General features: G+C 45.8%; 1 protein-coding gene across 1 annotated transcript in view; it reads right to left on the bottom strand.

Moving 5' to 3' along the window:
• STX8 (syntaxin 8) overlaps window positions 1-19,178 on the bottom strand; it is a 207,277-nt gene that overhangs the window by 142,516 nt on the left and 45,583 nt on the right. The window contains exon 7 of the mRNA XM_072940631.1: window positions 11,649-11,741. Within this exon, the coding sequence (XP_072796732.1) occupies window positions 11,649-11,741 (93 nt within the window). The remainder of the gene's footprint in view (window positions 1-11,648; window positions 11,742-19,178) is intronic.

Here is a 19,178-nt window from a genome sequence, read left to right as displayed (position 1 = left end):
GCCTCCCTCCTGCAGGTGTGGTTCCCACAGGGACTCCCCAGTAAACATCGCACATACTGAACTCCCTCCTGAGTCTGCTCCCAAGAGATCCCAACCTGGGACTCCATGCTTCTATGGGTAGCAAAAAGGTACTCAATTTCCACAAATTGAGAGAGAAGGCTGGACAAAAGCTTTCCTAATTATCTTGGTACTGTGTCTCCTCCCTGTAACCTACACTCCACAGGGCTTTCAAACTCAACCTAGAGAAAGACTGAGTGGCTCAGTGTTAGCTGCAGTCAGACAAAGGAGCACAGGGGAATTCGCGGTGTGCCACGGGAGGCACCCGGTCCGCCCGCAGACTTCCGAGCAGGGGGAGGAGTTCTACCACCTGGGGCACGACGGACTGTGAACTAGACCATCCGACCTACTCCCGTTCAAGTCTGAGTCTGTCTCTCTTGTGTATCCACACACACACTCACACAGATGCTCCGTGTCTCCTTCTCCTTCTTCACATGGAAAACTGAGGCCTGACTCCAATGGTGTTAGTCAGGTTACGTGTACATATGTGATTTAAGATAAAAAACAAAAACAATCGCCTTACCAACTCACACCCTAAACCGCCACCACCAGCCATCTCTCCGTGAGCCCGCCTGAGACACGGCTCTCCTAATCCCAGCTACTTACTGCTTCCCAGACTCTGCCCATTTCTGGCAAGAAAAAGTGCAAGAGAAAGTATTGTTTTTAAAACAAGACAGAACCAAAATAGCGACTCCAATGCTCTTTGACTGGGTGACAAAATAGTAAAGGAGCATTTACCTCACTCCCATCACCAGCCCAGGCTGAGCGGAGGAGGAGTCTGGTGGTACAAGTCCTACAGGAGTCAGGAGTGACACCAGGAAGCAAGGTGAGGGTCACTTCCGAGTACAGGGCCTCGAATGACCCTACCCAGGTGACCCCAAGGTCAGAAACACACCAGGGTCTCCTTAAGTTCACATATTCGTGGGTACACAACACTCACCACAGAAACACGCTCAAAGGCTGGTTGTTAATTCCTCAGTACACAACAGAAACTTTTTTAAAGTTGTGTTTATGGATTTCAAACTAACCAAACTGGCCGACAGAACTATTTTACCTTTGATGTCAACCCAGTTCCTAGTGACTATTTAAAATGCAGTATGAAACAACTGCAGTAACAATAAAAAATAAAAGGTCTCCATCATTGCATTTGGGATGTTTTTGCTGACTCCTCTCTCCTGGCGGGACCGTCCAGATGGAGGAGAACCCCGTGTTCCTCCCCAAAGCACCCGGGCCAGGCCGGGCTACCTCTGTGCTCCAGCCGCTTTAATGGTTCTGAACCAACCTGGGTTCCTCTCCCGCGCGGTCTCTCCCGGCTGAAGCACTTGGTTCTAATCAGACCACTTCCTTCCTGCTGCTTTGGTTTTTATTACCAGCGCTCTTCAATCCTTTTCACCACCCCAGATGCTAAACAACTTCAACTTCCACTCAGTAAAGCACATTCTCTGTGACTCGTAGCGAGAGGCCAAGCTTAGCGGAAGGTCTTCCCTAAGGGACACGACCTTCACAGAGTCCACATGAAACGGAGGAGTGAGGATGGGTCCCCGGCAGCTTCCACCCGCCCCCCACCAGATCCCCTTCCCTTCCTCGTCTCAGGAATCACACATTCTCAGCCCCTCACAGATCCTCCCAGCACAGAGAGATGTAGGCACAGGATAAACGAACCATGTTGAGTGGGGGCCCACGGACAGAAAAGAGTTAACACAGCCGGCCTGACTGCCTTTCTTCCAAAACTGGTCCTTGGTTGGTGTTTGGGAACTTGGATTTGGGGAGGGTTCCCACTGCTAACTGATAAGTGTGGTTGCTGTTCCTAAACTGTATAAACAGTATAGTTTATGCTGAATGTCTGCTTTCCTTCTCGAATTTGGGACTGTGCCAGGGGGCGTGTGCCTCCGTGACCAATCCCATCAAAAAAAACCCTGGGCTCTGAGTCTCTTGTGAGATGCCCCGGCTGGCAACATCTCGCAGGTGTCACGATGCGCTGCCGGGGGTCTGAGCGCATCTTGTGGCTCCACCCATTGGAAGAGGCCCGTGGGAAGCTCACGCCTGGGTTTCCCTGGACCTTGCCGCGCGCCTTTCCTCTTTGCTGATTTTGCTCTGTGCTCTTTCACTGTAACAAATCCTCATAATAACCACGAGTCTAACTAGAGCCGATTCTTGTTATTCATGGGAGTGGCAGCCTACAAAGCCACCGTGAACACTGAATTCGCAAATACGGAGCCTCCACTCCTGAAGGAAACAGGTATGCGTACATGTGTGCCTGAAATCCTGAAAACAGCTCATCCTGGTAGATTCTATACTCTCCATTTTTCAGAAGAGAACATGGGGTTCAGAAGCGCTAACTGACTTGCCTGAGGCTGCCCCACTAACTGGAGCCAGAGCCGAGCTTCAAACAACGTCCATCTGGCCCCGGAGCCCGAGCCTCCCCTCTTTGGTCACCTCTGGAGCAGAAATGAAAAGGCAGAGCGCCGCCTGGTCTGCCTTTGGCTGGGAACGTGCTCATCAGATAACTCGAAATGCTCACCTCTTCACGATGTCTGTGAGCAACGGCGGAGGCACTCAGAGTACTGACTTCGGGGTTACACGTAAATGTTAGTGAGCTGACAAGTATATGCTGAGTCCTGTGAGTCCTTCTAGCAAGCACCAAACCCGGGGGTGGCCCTGGGGACCCCCGACATAGCCTCCACGGAGAGCTCCAAGTCCACCCCAGCCTGCAAGGGCGTCAGCAAAAGGACAGCATTATCACTGGGTCAAAGCAGCAAAAGGCAGAGCTCCCAGCGCGACCTGCCCTCGCATCTGTGATTACTCTGGCTTCCCTCGGGTCTCTCGTTTTGGCTTTCTTGTCCTCCATTCTCCACTTCAGCTGCTACAGTTGGCCTGACAGCCTCCCTCTTGGAAGTCAGCTAGGAACTGCGGTGAAGCCCAGGGGAGAGGAAGCGTGATGAATCACCTAGGCCAGCTGTCCCAGGGCCCGAGGATAAATGACCTTTTCCTTGACAACTGTGTCCACAGATTTTCCTTTGGAAAATCCTTGCCTCTCTCTCATTAGATGACCTCTCAGACCAGCTACACGGCCAGAGAAAAGACCAAGATATTGGCCTAGAAGAAAGGGGCAAAGGAGGCACTAGACCAGAGGGCAAAATAAGTCCTTGTGACCCAGAGTGGACCCAACCCAGGTCATCATCAGAGTTAAAGCCATTGGCAAAGCCAGATGAACATCAGACATGTGTCTGAGTATCATTTCTGCAAAGCCAACAAATTTAAAGAATCTGGGTTCCTCACATTGACTATAAAGATTTACTCAATCATGCCTGTACAATGAAGCCTGGATAAAAACTCTTGAACAATGAGGTTTGGGGAGTTTCTGGATTGGTAAACACATTGATGTGCTGGGAAGGCGATGTGCCTGAAGAGGGCACGGAAGCTCAGTGGGCACCCCGACCCCAAGACCTTGCTCTCTGTACCTCTTCCATTGGCTTTCCTGGGTTGTATCCTTTACAGCACAACTGTAATTGTAAGTATAACATCTTCCTGAGCTCTGTGAGTCAGTCCAGCAAGTTATGGACTCCCGAAGGGGGGTCGTGGGAACCCTGTATTTGTGGCCAGTGGGGCAGAAGTGCTTAGGGATCCTCGGGACTGGTGGCTGGAATCCAAAGTGAGGGCAGTCTTGGGGGCTGAGCCTTCACATCTGACATTAACTCCAAGTAAACAGTGTCAAAATGGAATTAAACTATTGGACACCCAGTTGGTGTTGGAATAACAAACTTGCTCTCATTGGCTCTCTCTCTCTCCCACTAGTCCGTTACTATAAACTAGCGCCTTCCTACAGATGAATAATGAATGTTCTGATAAAGAACTGATTTTACATCACTGAGTACTTAATACCCAAAGTGCATGGAAAATAATCACCTAGTTCCATATCTCTAACTGTCTTATCTTCAAGCAAATGCATCTATAAACACATCAGATGAGAACATGGAGGTAGAACTCACATCACAGAAGCCCTAGAAAACAGCTTTCACAGACTGTCTTAAAAACTTGCTTAGCTGAAGCTTCCAGAACACTAGCTATTTCATCAAAATGATTTCTATAGATACTGGGATCTTGTAAAAAAGTATAAAAGAGACTTTGAGCTCAAGACAGTAGAGCTGCCCCCTTCCTTCCCAAGAGCACCATTAATTGCCAGTAAAAATATTTTCTGAAAGAATAAATCCATGGTGGCTCAGAAAACATGAAGGAGTGCTATCAGTGAATAAGTCATTTTAAAGGCTTTCTTTAAAAAAAAAAAAGATAGCTAGGACTATATTGGCAAATAGACCAAAACTTAAAAAAAAAAAAAAGCAACTTGAAATACATGATCAGTGCTACAGACAGGAGCTCTTTCTCCCTGATAGAACCCTGGAGAAGCTCCAAGCTTGGAGTCAATGGCTATTGGGAGCCAAAGAATGGCCTACAGAGAAGAGGCTGTGAGGCAAGAGTCAGGGCATCTGAGGGGAGAGCTGTCTAGAGAGCAGCTGAGCCGGCCGGCCCTCACCCCCGTCCAGCGGAGGCGGGTCTGCAGTGCTGGCCCCCAGCTGGAGCCCCAGAGCAGCTCTCTCTGCCTGGGGAGTGCCCCTGGGGTTGGTGGCCAGGCTAGCACAGGAGTCAAAGAAGAGTCTCTAAGAGACACACAGAGGCGAAAAGAGATAAAATACATAGAAGACGGTTAAAGTTCTCCTTCCCTTAGTGATTTTGGGGCAAGGCTTAAAGCAAAGAGTTCTGAATCTGCTGTGTCCTCTTCTGCCCTAAAGGAAGAGCTACCTGCTGGTCTACACGGACCATCTATACGGAGGACATTCAAGAAAGAAGATCCCGGAGTAAGTAAACCAACCGACATGCCGAGAAAAGCCTGTCGGCCAACTATACTCATCAACGTGGTTCCTGGCTCATAAACACGAAGCCAGTGAAGAATCAGCAGATGCGCAAGGAGAAGCCCACAGCTCGCGCAGGCGTCTGCTCGGGCTGCTTAACAAAGTACCAGGGCTGGGGCGCTTAAACCACAGACATCTATTTCCTCACCATTCTAGAGGCTTGAAGTATGAGATCAAGGTGCCAGCAGAACTGGTTTCTTCTGAGGCCTCTCTCCTTAGCTTGCAGACGGCCGTCTTCTCCCTGTGTCTTCCCTCTGTGTGTGTCTGTGTCCTGATCGCCTCTTCTTATGAGAACACTGGTCATCCTGGATTAGGGCCCACCCTAACGACCTCACTTGAGCTAAGTCACCTCTGAAAAGACCCTATTTCCAAATACTATCAAAGTCTGAGGTTCTGGGAGTTAGGACTTCAACCTATGGATTCTGAAGGGGACATAACTCAGCCCAAAACAGCGTGAAAGAGAAAAGACTGAGATGAACAAACCAAAACTCACCTGGGGGACACAGAAATACTGCAAGGAGCAGAAGGAAAATGTAAAGTTCTGACCAGTACCTTTCAAAGGTTTAAAAGATTTTACAATCTTAAAAACATACTTCTGCTGGGGGAGGGGGCTGTAAGCATGAAAGCTTCCTGGTGTTTAAAAGTGTAGTTCTCCAAATCAAAAGAAGTAAATTAGAAGAGCTGAGTAATAGCATGAATACAACAATTGTAACAGAATCCAGTAAAAACATGTTGGTAAATCTAAATAAAATACTGACTGTAGAAAAAAAAAAAGAGAGCTTCAGTTTAAAACAACATCAGAGGGGAGGAGTTTGAAGGAAAGTTTAAGAATTTTAAACTTGATTTATTCGGAGAGATTTATTTGCTTTAGACTTTGTTAGAAAAATGTAAACTTAAGTGTACACGTTAAAAATGTAAGTGCGGCTGTGGCCCAAGGTGGGTGGCCTCGTTGGGCATCTTGTTCTTGGGTGGGGATGGGGGAAACTCGTTTTCCCATAAAACTGTCCTTTCTCGGCTCCTGGCTTTATATGGAGAGTCCGCTTTCAGCCCCGCACAGCGCACAGGGACCACAGTCTCAACTCCCGCCTCGGCGTGGGTGTTTGAACGCTAGCCCCTGTGGTATGGAGCTGTTCAGGTATCTCCCAGGGCCACGAGGCTTCAACTCCACTCACCGCGATGGGTCGGTGCCCTCACTTCTGACACCTGGAGAACTCTCTTTCTTGCTTTCCAGCTCAGCTAAGAAGTACATATCCATTTTTAAAAAATCTTTCATCTCATGTCCCCATATGTTTGGAAAAGGCAGCGAGTGGACTCCCTTATCAGCTCAGTCCACTGCTTTGACTAAAAGTCTGTACTGTGAATAAACACAGTAGATGGCAGAAAACACTTCTAGACAGCTTAGAATGTGTGAGGGGCTATTCTCACCTTCGTAACACCACTCTACAAGGGGCATGAAAACCCCCATTTTCTGGACAAGAAAGTTGGGACAGAGAAAGAGGAAGGTCCCAAAGCCAGTGAGTATCAGAGGCAGTTTGGTTTCTATTAAATATTGCCTCTATGATGGTCATTTGTGTCATTCAACCTCCTCCTCCTCAACCAGACAAGCCGGGAGGATTACGCCTCCCGGTGGCCGGGTGGGACACAGGATTAGCTCAGACCAATGAGAGCTGAGTGAAACTGACAGGTCACTGCTGGGCCACAGCATTTAACTGCAGGAACGAGACCCTCGAGAGCTCTCTTACTCTGGCACAGTGACCAGCAGTGTTTGAAATGGTGGCTAATCTATCAGTCAGGGAATCTTAAGTCTATGTCCGCCACTGACCCACAGTGGACACGTACTGAAAGATAAAAAAATACAACCAGCGTTTGCTAGTTTAAGCTACTTATTATTTGGGGGGTTATTTTTCATAAAAGTTAATTTATTTGTGTTAGTATGTAATGGTTTATTATTGTTATGTTTAAAGCAATGAGTAAATAAATATTTTAACTGTCTGCTTTTAACTTCTAATGCAGTTAGTATTGATGGCTACAATCTATATAAACAAAAGCTCTTAGGAGTTCTCAACAATTTTTAAGAATATAAAGCAGCCCTAAACCACAAAGTTTGAGAATCACTAAGCCAGGTAAACACTAACCAAATGAAAGCGCAGACTGTGATCTTAAAATCAGATCAATAGACCTAAAGGTGAAAAGCATCAGAGATATACATATTTCCACAGTGATAAAAAAAAAAAAAGACAGAACTATCAAAATAAAATTAAATAATTCTGTATATGTATGTACCCAATAACCTTCCTCAAGATACTTTATGAACTGCTGGAACGTGGTTGTAATAAATCCACAGATCTATAATAATACACTATGAATGTTCCTCCGATAATTGTGCAGTGCACAACCTGTTCAACACTGAAGGTGATCAAGAATGTCCTTGCGCTCATGGAGAGACACAAAAATAAAGATATATAAAGAAATGTTTTTTTAAAAAATTCAGCCAGGAGCTCTAATGGACCCTTACAGTGGTAATTCACTGATGTGTGTATGAAATCTGATGATTTTGTGTCCTTCAAGGAGCACAGTCACATTGTCTCGCTCTTTCAAAGGACACCCTGGTCCCCTCAATCCTGGTACTGACATTGTCAAGACAAGTGGCATTCCTCATCATCGTGGTTTCTTCCAAAAACCCAGGTGAGGCTCAGAGATTGACAGAGAAACATCAAAAGGCTTGGCCTAGATTGGGATATTTGAACACCAAAAGGGTGATGAGGACCGGCACATACTGACAGGGATTTGTGAAACAGCCCGTTCTTGGTGTTATTCATCCATCAGAACCAGGACTCTGCGGTCCTCCTTGGTGCTGAGTCTAAGGTTTGGCCAATGCCCAAATTAGGTCTCAGAAACATCTACTTCAGTCAAGCCAGTCAAGCCACACCCATTCATTTTCTCGTTTTAGCATTCATTCCTTTCGAAAGACCCTGTCCTCCTGAGCGAGAACTTCGGGGAATTTTTCAGTAAAACTGTACCACAACTTCATTCGGGAACAGCACCTGGGCAGCCAGGCTGGCCCGAGCTCCCTGCGCCCAGCCATCCCGTTCGCTGTGAACTGTGATCCCAGTGAGGTGGTCTCCTTGGCTCAGTCCCTCTCCCGTCACCCCTCACTTACCCCCAGCTCCGAACCCCACACCCACTAGACGCCCAGGTATTTCCACTGAACTGCCGACCCCCTTCCTCGCAGGGCCTGGCCACTGGCACATGAACAGGGAACGACGTGTGCCGGTCAGGCCCTTTTTAACTCTCTCTGGAAAGGCTGGAGACTGATGGTAATTCGTCCCTTCAGCTTTGTGGTTATGTTCTCAGTGGCGTGTATTTTGTTAGGAAGGTTTCAGTACTTGATTCCAAAATGGCCTGACTCACCATGACCTAGCCTGTTGTTTCTCTCATCTAACGAAAACCAAAACAACAATTTAATAATTATTCGGTCAATAAACCAAACAGACATACTGACACCACAAGGGGTATCCTTCTCCAGGGTCTCAGGGGCCTCATTACACACTCGGGTCACAGGAAAAATCCACATGGGGCTGCAACCCTGTCCTCAGCACCTAGAGATATAATGGCCTTAGTGGTTTTGACAAAAGGAATAAAGGCTGATGACAGTCCTGGCAGGATATAATTTTTTGCCCTCAGAGAGTCTCTCTGTCCCTGTGAAAGAAATGGCTGATTCTGCCCTATTTCTGGGGAGCAAATGTGCACACTGGAAAACCACCGGTGTAACTGCCACCTCTCTGGGGGGCCACCGCAGAGAAAACCCAGCTTATTTTGGCAACGAATGGAAAAATACCTCGTTTGTCTATGTACACATGCATGCATCCGGGTCTGGAATGGAGATGAGGACCAGGGAGTCGTGGAAGAGGCAGCACCAGGATGGGGGTAAAACGTGTGGTGGGAAGAAAGAGTCTCTGTGCCCAGGATGGCAGACATGTACGTATGTAACCAGGTGAATGTTCCAGAATTTGTCACGTGAGTGTGTGAGAGGCAATGTAAAAAGTACAGCACTAAATAGACCCTCTCAGCGTGTCCAACAAGGGCCCTGGGTCTCACACTTGGCAGGACACTGAAATCACCTGGGGGGCTTTAAAAAATACTGGCGCTTGGGCCTCACCCTAGAGATCCTGACTTAACTGGCATAAAGAGCTGTGGCAGGCAGAGCAGTGCCCCCCAAAGACGTCTCCATCCTGGAACCTGAGGATATGCCAGGTTTCGCGGCCAAAGGGCCTTAAGGTTGCAGACGGAGTAAGCCTGCTCAATCAGTTGGCCTTAAATAGGAAAACTACTCTGGACTATCTCACTGGGCCCAATGTAATCCCAGAGGTCCTTCAAGGTGGAAGTGGGAGGCAGAAGTCAGAGGTCAGAGTGACACAGTGAGGAGGACTCCATCTACTGCTGCTGGCTCTGAGAATGGAGAAGGGGCCGCAAGCCAAGGGATGCAGGCGGCCCACAGAAGCCGGAAAAGGCAAGGGAAGTCATCCTCCCCCAGAACCTCCAGGAAGGAACACAGCCCTGCCGACACCCGGTTTTAGCCCAGGGATGCCCACGTCAGACTTCTGACCTCCAGAGCTGTAAGATAAGGAGTTCGCGTTGTTTGTAGCCGCTGGGGCTGTGGCAGTTTGTTACAGCCGACAACAGAAAACCAGCTCAGGCACGGCCTGGGCTGTGGAGGCTTATAAGATCTTCGGGTGATTCCAATACACTGCAAAGCAGGAGACCCACTGAACAAGGAAAAAGACAAGACAAGGACAGGCTCGTGTGCTTGATTACACAAGAAAAATGCTTGATTTCACCTGGAAAGTCAGCAAGCTACCACACCGAAGTACGTACCATCAGTTCTCAGCCCTGGACCGCAGGTTACTAGACATGGGTGAACTAAATAAGCACATCACAGGATGGGCGTGCCTCACCAGCGTGGTGGCCAGTGAGCTTTCGAGTCGGACCCACTGCACAGGCTAAACTTCCTTGGGCTAATGCACAGTAACACGCACGACAGGCAGACTTCCTATAGAGCTCATTTTCTTACAAACACTGCCTTCCAAGGAAGGAGCTGGCCAATGAGCAAGCTGGAGGCAAACACAACAATTAGCACATCCACATTAGCACCATCAGGAAAGGACTGAACTGCCCTCCTCTCTGTGCTTGAATCATTAAAAACCACTATTGGGATTGTAAAGATAGACGGCTTCTCCACTTGCTTTGGGAATCTATTCACCTATGATGGTGGTAGATAGATGGAACTAATTTATTTACTCACTCATTTACGATAGATGAAGGGAACAGTGCTGTGGGAACAAATGAACTCATTCTCCGTAGAGATCAGGAGAAGTGGCACTGGCACAGTTTGACAGGTGCAGCCCCACCTCCAGCGTGAGCAGCCGCCCACCCCCAGGGCTCCGACGCTCCCACAGACGTAACTTTTCTTGAAAGTCATCCCACCCCGAGCCTCTGGGATACTAAGACCAAGAGCCAAGACCTTGGAACCGTTTATTTACTACTCTTCTCTCCCTACCTTGTCTTCCTTAAAGAGGAAGCTACTGTAGCAGAAAAAAGCAGTCACAAGAGAATCAGAAGGGCTGAGTCTGAATTTCAGTTCTGTCCCTTCTAAGTGAGGTGACATTAGGGGGACCCTCAGGCACTCTGGGCTTTATCTCCAACAAACAGAGAGAACACTGTCTTGGTGATGCTGTGCCGTGCATCGAATGAAATGACATAGATAAAAATACTTAGGACATAGCAGGGGTCTTCAATAAATGTTAGCCTCACTGAAACGCTGCCACACATCAGCTCTGTGCTGAAGCGTCCCACATCCCTTCCCTGTGGTCCTGTCCCCTCACCAAGCTCTGGGACCTCGTCTCCCGCTGTCCACTCGACACTGAGACTCGGCTCTCTCCCTGACATCTCTAACTGGACACATTCAAAGTGGACCTAGGCTCTCTGCTCACAAACCAGTGGCTCCCCCACCCAATTCCCCTGACCAGGTCCCATCACAGTCCAAGCACCATCAGTCCCCTGCCTCCATCCTCTCTCCTCCACCCCTGCTGCTGCAGCCCTCGTTCAGGCTCCCCGTCCCCTCAGACCACGCACCTGGAGCGCAAGAGCCTCTCAGGTAGGCTCTCGACTTCAAACTCTGTCTCTCCCAAGCCGTCCTGCTCGTGGTTTGCAAACGAACCTTCCTCCAACCAGATTCGCCACACCAAGCACTGAATAAAAATCTTTAAGTACTGTTTTGCCCTGAAGCCTGGTGTTTACGATGAAGGAGGAGCCAACTCCACCCAGTGTGTGGATGACAAAGACCCGCACAGCCTGGGTGGCCCCGCCCCACAGCAGCCTGCTTCACTGAGCCACGTCACCGGGAGGCCACGGGGGAGCTCACGGGATAAATGGATCGCAAAACAAAGTATTTTTAAAAGCAGCTCCAGAAAATTGGAAATTTTTTTTACCAAATTTCTTTGCATCATGTTTAATAACCACAATCTACACATCCCACAAATCGTCCTCAATTGCATTAACCTGTAATAATCCATCAATGTGAAACTACTTCATGTGTTTTGTAATATTAAAGTCACTTAACAAGTACACAAGCCGTTAGCATTTATACTAACTGGCAAATCCGGTCAATCTCGGACGTATTCCTACCGTTTTGTTCGTCCAGTTCATTCCCAATTTCCTGCCCCATTTGTTTCTGGCGACTTATGATCGAGGAAAGGGCGTCAAGGCCTGCGTCCTGTTCTGAAAGAAAAAGTAAGACAATCAACTAACTAGAAACCAAAGGAAAACAATTTAAAGTCCAGAAATAGATCCAGGCATGTAACACAATTCAATATATGATCAAAGTAGCATTTTAAATCAGTCAGGAAAAGGGAGAGAAAATAGCTAACATTATTGGAACAAAATCAAGAAAAAAGTTAAATACTGACACCTCGGACCTTAAACTACAATGATTTCCAGATGAATTAAATTTTAAATATTAATAATGAAGTATTATGAGATTTGATTATGTAAATGTTTGAACTTTCTGATACTTCATATGTAAAGAGCATGTACAAATCAGTAAGAAAGACAATATTTCAACTTTTTAAATGGGCAAAAGATATAGACAGAAAAAGCACAAAAGAATTATAAAGGAAAATAAATAAAAGCTCTGACATCACTATTGATTTTTTAAAAACATCAACAAACAATAATGAGGGTTTTGGGGGTTTTTTTGACTTGTAAGATTTGTAAGGATTAAAAAGAATGCTAACACCCAGGGTTAAGTAAAGTGTGAAACGGTCCAAAGGGAGCTGTCATGGGACAACAGTTAATATATCTTTTTAGAGAGCAAACTGTGCCTACCTTTTTATCTATCAATTCTAGGTACATATGCAAGAAAACACTCATATAGTATAAAGTGATGTACATACAAGGATATTGCTTCCTATGCTGCTGATCAATTTACTGCCTCTTAGATCCAAGTTCACCCTTCTTTGGCTGCTCTGTGAAAATGGATCTGGGTCCTTGAAATATTTTTCCCTTTACCAGCTTTGTCAGCAGAAGGGACTGCAGAGACACTGCAGGAGGAAACAGTGCTTGCTTCCTGGCTCCAGCCTGTCCTTGTGACAGGCTCGTGCAGGCTTACAGTTTCTCCAGTGTCCAGCTCCTTCAGTGTCCAGCACCCAGCGACAACCCAAGCCAGCCACTTCTCCCAACACACCCTCTCCTTGGGCAGTTTTACAACAGAGTGCCTGCAGTTAGAACAGTATTCCCTGGTCCCCTAAGGACAGATCTCCAGGAAGATCCACCAGCGGGGCGCCCCAGTGACTTCTCTGAAATCCACTGGACTCCCAGCTGTGATCTGGACCTCAGCCCTGGGGGCATGAGATGCTGCCTTGGGTGCCCCATCTCAGCACAAGAGTTAGTGACTGCACCTGCTACCTGCTACTTCTGTCTCTCTATTTCTTGCTTAGGTAATCCCTCATTACTCTAACGACCTATTATAGTTAGTAATTCTGTATATTAAATTTTCCAACTTGAAATTTTTTTCTCCAGATTGGACCCAGGCTGACACATTTATAATAGTGAAGAATTGGAAACAACGTAATAATGCCCAGACTCAGTGATTTGTTTAAAAACAGAGTACAGCCTCATAGTAAAACACTATATTGGCCATGAAAAATGATATTGCATGTGTATACTTTGATTTCAAAAGAAATTTGATATGCTATTAAGTAAAAAAAGCAGAATACAAAACAATGTATAGTAAAATAGCATTTTTGTTTTAAAAAATGTGTCACTTTCCTAGATTTTAAAACTTTAAAAAGAACTCAAGTTACTCAAGATCTTTAAATTTTGATTTCTTTCTTTTTTTTTTTTTTTTTTGAATTGGGCAGTCTCAATCTCTTTGTAACTACTTTTTTCCTTTGCTTTCAGGTGCACTGGAAAGAACACTCTGAGGCTGAGTCCATAACTCTTTCCACCAAGCATTCTGCCAGATGAGGGTAACATGACATTTGTGGCTTCACTTGTTGATGGGGTTTTTTAAATGACTGTTTCACATGAAGGCATATCTACAAAAGCAGAAATCACAAAGGTCTTCTTGCCCAAGATCATATTAACATTTCCTTATACATTTTTTCCTCGTCTTTTTATGGAATTAAGCCATCACACTTAACTTGTTAATTCATCTGGAATTTATTTAGACTAATGGTGTGAGGTAAGGACCTCTTAGTAACATTTTTTGACACTCCATACTTTTTTTAACTATACAAATGACCTGGTGTCTCTAGGGATCATTCCAAGGGACCATTTTATAGCAAAATCACTTTATAATGAGGTCCTTTTGGTCTTTAGTAACAACTTCTTGGAGGGCCTCCAAGAGAAATCTATCATCAACCTAGTGCTGCTACAGGATGACCAATGTTCCAGTAAAATTCCAAATGCATCCCCAAAATAATCTATATATAGGACTGAGGGTCAAGTATCAATGTGAATTAAAAGGTAAAACAATATAAAAAGTGAAAAGGAAATTCCTTTATGGTTTTAAACTAGGAAAAAAAATCATTCAAGTCCTGATGCTGATTCACCTAATACAGACATGAATTATGAGTGAAAAATATCTACGTTACACTCTTTTCTCTTAATGATGACTCATTATCTGACTTAACTACCTAAAGGTTATCTTGCTAATGCAAAACAGAAAGAAGACGAAAAATTCTGCCCTACTTAAATCATTTCCATAAGAACTTGGCACCTCTTCACTATGTTTAGGTGCCACAATAAATTTTCATCCCATAGTTCAAAACCACAGAAGGTCCAGATAACAGAGATGCTGTGGATTTAATAGTAAACATATTGATGACTTGAACTGCTACAAGTCTTAAGGTAGCACTTCTAAGGGGAGGCAGTATGGTCATCTTAGAGGCAATGAACAAAATAGAATGCAGCGACTTGCAAAAATATAAATGATTATCAAGACCTGTGCAGGCAGTGATCCAGAACCATGTAAAACTACTATGATGTCATAATGGCAGCTCATTATTAAATCTCCTCTACCTTTTCTATAACCCAAGGCATTATGGTATCACAATAGATCATCTGCAATATATCACACTCTATTAATCATTCTTCAATTTTACGATGCTGTTAACTTTAAAAAAAAAAATGAATGACCATTGTGCTACACAGAATAATGGCCCCCCAAACACGTCCACATCCTCATCCCAGGAATCTGTGAAAACATGACCTTACATGGCGAAAGAAACTTTGCAGATATAATTAAGGTTAAGGAATTTGAGATGGGAGATTATTCTGGATTGTACAAGTGGGCCCCATGTAATCACATGCGTCTTTAGAACAGAGAATCTTTCCCAGCTGTGATCAGAGGGAGCTAGGAAGAAGGGTTAGAGAGGCCACTTGCTAGCATCAAAGACTGAAGAACGGGTCCATGAGCCAAGGGATGTGGGCAGCCTCTACACGCTGGAAAAGGCAAGGGAATGAATTGCCCCCAGAGCCTCCAAAAGAGAACCTAGCCCTGCCAACACCTTGATCTGTATTGTAACATTACAATACACTTATTGTTATAATATTCATTATTGTAACTGTATTGCCCAATAAGATCTGTATTGAACTTCTGACCTACAGAGCTGTAAGACACTAAATTCGCATTTTAAGTCACTAAGTCTATGCTAATTTATTCTAGCAGCAATAGAAAACGAATAATTTTTGGAAAACCCCTGTGGAACAGTTAGGTGTTTAAATGTTTCCTATCTTAAGACCTTCAGTAAAACCACCTTCTAATTAAATATTATGTAACTGTAGGAGGACGACCTGGTGGCTGTAGCTTAAACATAACAGGACAGTCATCATAATGTATTCTTGCCACAAATAACAAACTTGACTCTGATCAAGCCACTAGATCTAACTACCAATTTACAGAAAATTCATGGGACAGAGAAATACGTTAAACAATACATGAGGCTACAAACAGAAGGTCCAGATGGTTGGAAACTACAGGGCAAATGATCTTGTTTCCTCCAAAGAGAACACTGCAAAGAAAAAGGAGCTGGCAAAGGCACTTATCTATCAAAGAAACTTCAGGGACACATCGATTAGTTGTAATGTACACACCATATCCAGATCCGGAACTGAACAACTTAATAAAAACCCACCATGGGACAAGCAGGGGAACCTGAACACTCATCAGATACTCGATTATATTAAGGAATTACTGTCAACTTGGTCATTACAGCCTTGTGGTTTTGGTTTTTTTTTTTAAAAAACAGTCCTTATCTTTTACAAACATACTTTAGAGATTACATTCTCGAATATTCACCAGGGAAAGGATATAATGTCTAGGATTTGCTTCAAAAAATAATCCAGGGATGGGGAGATGGGCTGACACAGAGATGAAACCAGACTGGCCACGAGATGATGATTGCTGAAGCAACTGATGGGTGAGGTGCAATCATTATTGTACTTTCTCCACTGTCATGTGCTTGAAATTGTCAGCAGCAGAAAGTTACCAACATTTTAACAATAAAACCAAGGGACATTCCTAAGAGCTGCCACCTCAGACCCTTTAAACTAGGAAAAAAAAATCATTCAAGTCCTGATGCTGATTCACCTAATACAGACGTGAATTATGAGTGAAAAATATCTACGTTACACTCTTTTCTCTTAATGATGACTCATTATCATGGAGACCCCCAAGGGCTGGGGTTGTGTCTTTTCTTAGGTTCTCGTCCCGGTTCTGAACCCACCTGGTGGGACAGAGCAAGCACTTAAAAAATGTGTTTACACCACGGAATGACTGCAGACTCTAGGTTTGCAGAAGGAAGAAATGCAGTCCCTGCGACACATACACAGAAGGGCCTCCGGTCAACACCAGATGGCCTCTGAGTTCAGGCAGTAGGAAGAGCAGCTGATGCCGTGGTGTTCGGTGCCGAAGAGAAGCAATGGAAATTCTCCCATCTGACACACAGAAGGGGCTCTCCCTGGATACGGGGAAGCAAGGAACGGACGAGGAAAGCTGAGGTCAAGCGGGGGGAAGTTAATCATTACCTTGGAAAGACTCTTAGAGCAAGTCTTAAGAACAGGTACTTTTGTTTTTAGATTTTGGGGGAAGGAACCCCAGATGAGGTGACAGCTACAGGAAGGCGTATCTTCAGAGAGAGTCGTCTGTGAAGTTACGACTGCACGGGTCCAAAGATGAGCTGCAAAGAAGGGCCAGCATAAGGTGCAGCCTGGCCGGCCACCCGCCCCACAGCCGTTTCAGAGACCTGAGGAAGCAGAAACCCAGAACTAAGGCACCACTTTCCGCTACTAGAAAGGATGTCTACAGACTATGGTAAGGAAAGACGGAGCTAAGTAAGAAGCCCCAGCAACAAGAGATGTCCCGAGGAAACTCAGGGTGACACTCACACCTTCTCCAAGGCTCATCGTCTGACTGAGACAAGGGTCTGTGCTCACCACAAACCCACCTTCCTTCCTTTTATCTCAGGGATGTTTAAGGTGATCCAGTTACTGTCATCACCTCGCCCATCTTCAGCTGAATGTCCATTTGTGCCTCAAAGTATGGCTTAAGCGGCCCAGAAGCTGAGACCGACAAACTGGCTGCGACCAGGGCTGCCTTCCAGGTCGGGAAGGGAAGGCATTCACTGCCTCGAGTCTAAGCTCTACCGGTGAGCCATTACCTGAGGATGGTTTTCAAAGTGTTCTCTAAGGGTCAACGGAAGTACAGAAAGGCTAACAGACTCCACGGGCAGAAGGCAGTGAGAAATGACCCTTCGGGGCTCTGTATTTTTTTCTAGCGCAGGACCTGGCAACGAAGCAGAGCTGTGCCAACCTCCGCACGGCACCAAGGCACCTGAGCAGAGAAAAGGTCAGTCGGGGTTTTGTGTAAAGATGACTTTCGTTTCTGTGTTTATCCCTGAAAACCAGAATAAACCCTCCTGCTAGGGAGGCGGCAGGGACAGCGCCTTTGGAAACACAAAGGTGAGAGCAGAGAAACATACTGACCTGCAGTACGTGCCACCGCCCCCCTCCACCCGCCCGCACCCCCAGAGGCCGGCATCTCCCCACTCCGGAAGGTGTTTCTCCAAACGAAGCCCCTTCTCAGGGACAGGGAGACTTTTCCTGACTGAAAACAGCTTTTCTGGGCAAAAAGCAACAATGCCAGAAAATTCCTAAGTATTAGCTAGCCAGACATTCCTTTCAGGAGCCATGAATCCTGCAGAATAAAGCACTGCGAGTGAAAGGCTGGGCTGAGTGCGAAGCGACACTGCTCTTAACTTCTTCACTTTGCTTCAGACACGACATGGGGCCGAGTCCGCAGAATTAGAGACACGGGAGGCTCACTGTTTCATTTCATCCACAATTTCACTGTGGAAAGGGAGTTTAAGATAGAGTTAGACTTCCACCTCTGGGCAAGATGAACTGACAGGGACCAGGTTTACTTCCAGCCTGAAACAACTGGACAACAAAACACAACATAGAACTACAGGCAAAATATACAGAACACCAATTTCAAGATGCGGACATCAGGAAATGAAGGTCAGCACTCCCTGAGAGCTGTGTAACTAATGACACGAGCTCTCTGACTGCCCCAGATCATCCCCCTGAAAGGGTTCCCGGGCCATGGTGGGGAAGGTGGACCCCAGGTAGGGCCCAGCAGCCTCCCTGAGCTGAGAAGAATCCAAGTAGGTCCAGGTAGCCAGAGTAGGTAGCACACAGTGCCGGAGAGGAGAGAGCAGCCCAGGAGATCTGCACGGGGTCCACCTGGAGACCCCAGCTGAGTGCTGATCAGGGCATGGGTGTGCGGAAACTAAACAAGGCTCAGTAAAGAACCACCCAAAAGGGTTCGAGGGAATGATCCTCTGAGCTCAGAGGGGTTGGTTATAGTTTCTATTCCCATGAACCAGGTCTTCTCATAGTTCACGGGGCATCAGACAGAGTATTCAGAATGGTTCTGGCACAGAAGTGAAGGAAATCACCTCTAGACTGGGGTCAGCAAGCATTTTTTATAAAGAGCCAGAGAGCAAATATCTTAGGCTTCGTGGTTCACATGGTCTCTGGCGCAGCTATCCAACCCTGCCGTTGTCACAGGAAAGCATCCGTAACTAACACACAAATGAATGAGCACGGTCGTGTTCCCATAAAACTTTACTCATGGACACTAAACTCTGAACATTATACCATTTTTACAAGTCCCCAAATATTCTTTTTTTTTCAAGTATTCTTTTTTTGACCATTTTTCAACCATTTAAAAATAGAAACACCATTTTTAGCTTGCAGACCATACAAAAACAGGTGGTGATCCAGATGTGGTCCATAGGTCATGGTTTCCTGAGCCCTGCTCTAAAATAAACACTGCTCTGGTCAATGCAAGACCCAAATAACTACACCCTAGAAAAAAAACTCAAGAATATTTTTAGAAAGACAAAAGTACCTAGTACTGAACAAAGAAAAACACTCACATCTGGTTTTCAGATGAATATCTCCTCCATAAGAGTAGGAACAGGGCAAGACGTCTGCTGTCAGCATCTCTACACTGTACCAGAGGTTGTGGCCAGCGTAATAAGGCAAGAAAGAGAAATAAAAGGCATCCAGATTGAAATGAAGAAGTAAAACCATACCAACGCAAAGGCAAAGACTAAACTACATATTGTCTACAAGAACCTCACTTTAAAT

Source organism: Vicugna pacos, chromosome 16 (genome assembly GCF_048564905.1).
Source record: "Vicugna pacos chromosome 16, VicPac4, whole genome shotgun sequence".
In the NCBI taxonomy this organism is placed as follows: Eukaryota; Metazoa; Chordata; class Mammalia; order Artiodactyla; family Camelidae; genus Vicugna; species Vicugna pacos.
This window is presented reverse-complemented; position numbering and strand designations above follow the sequence as displayed.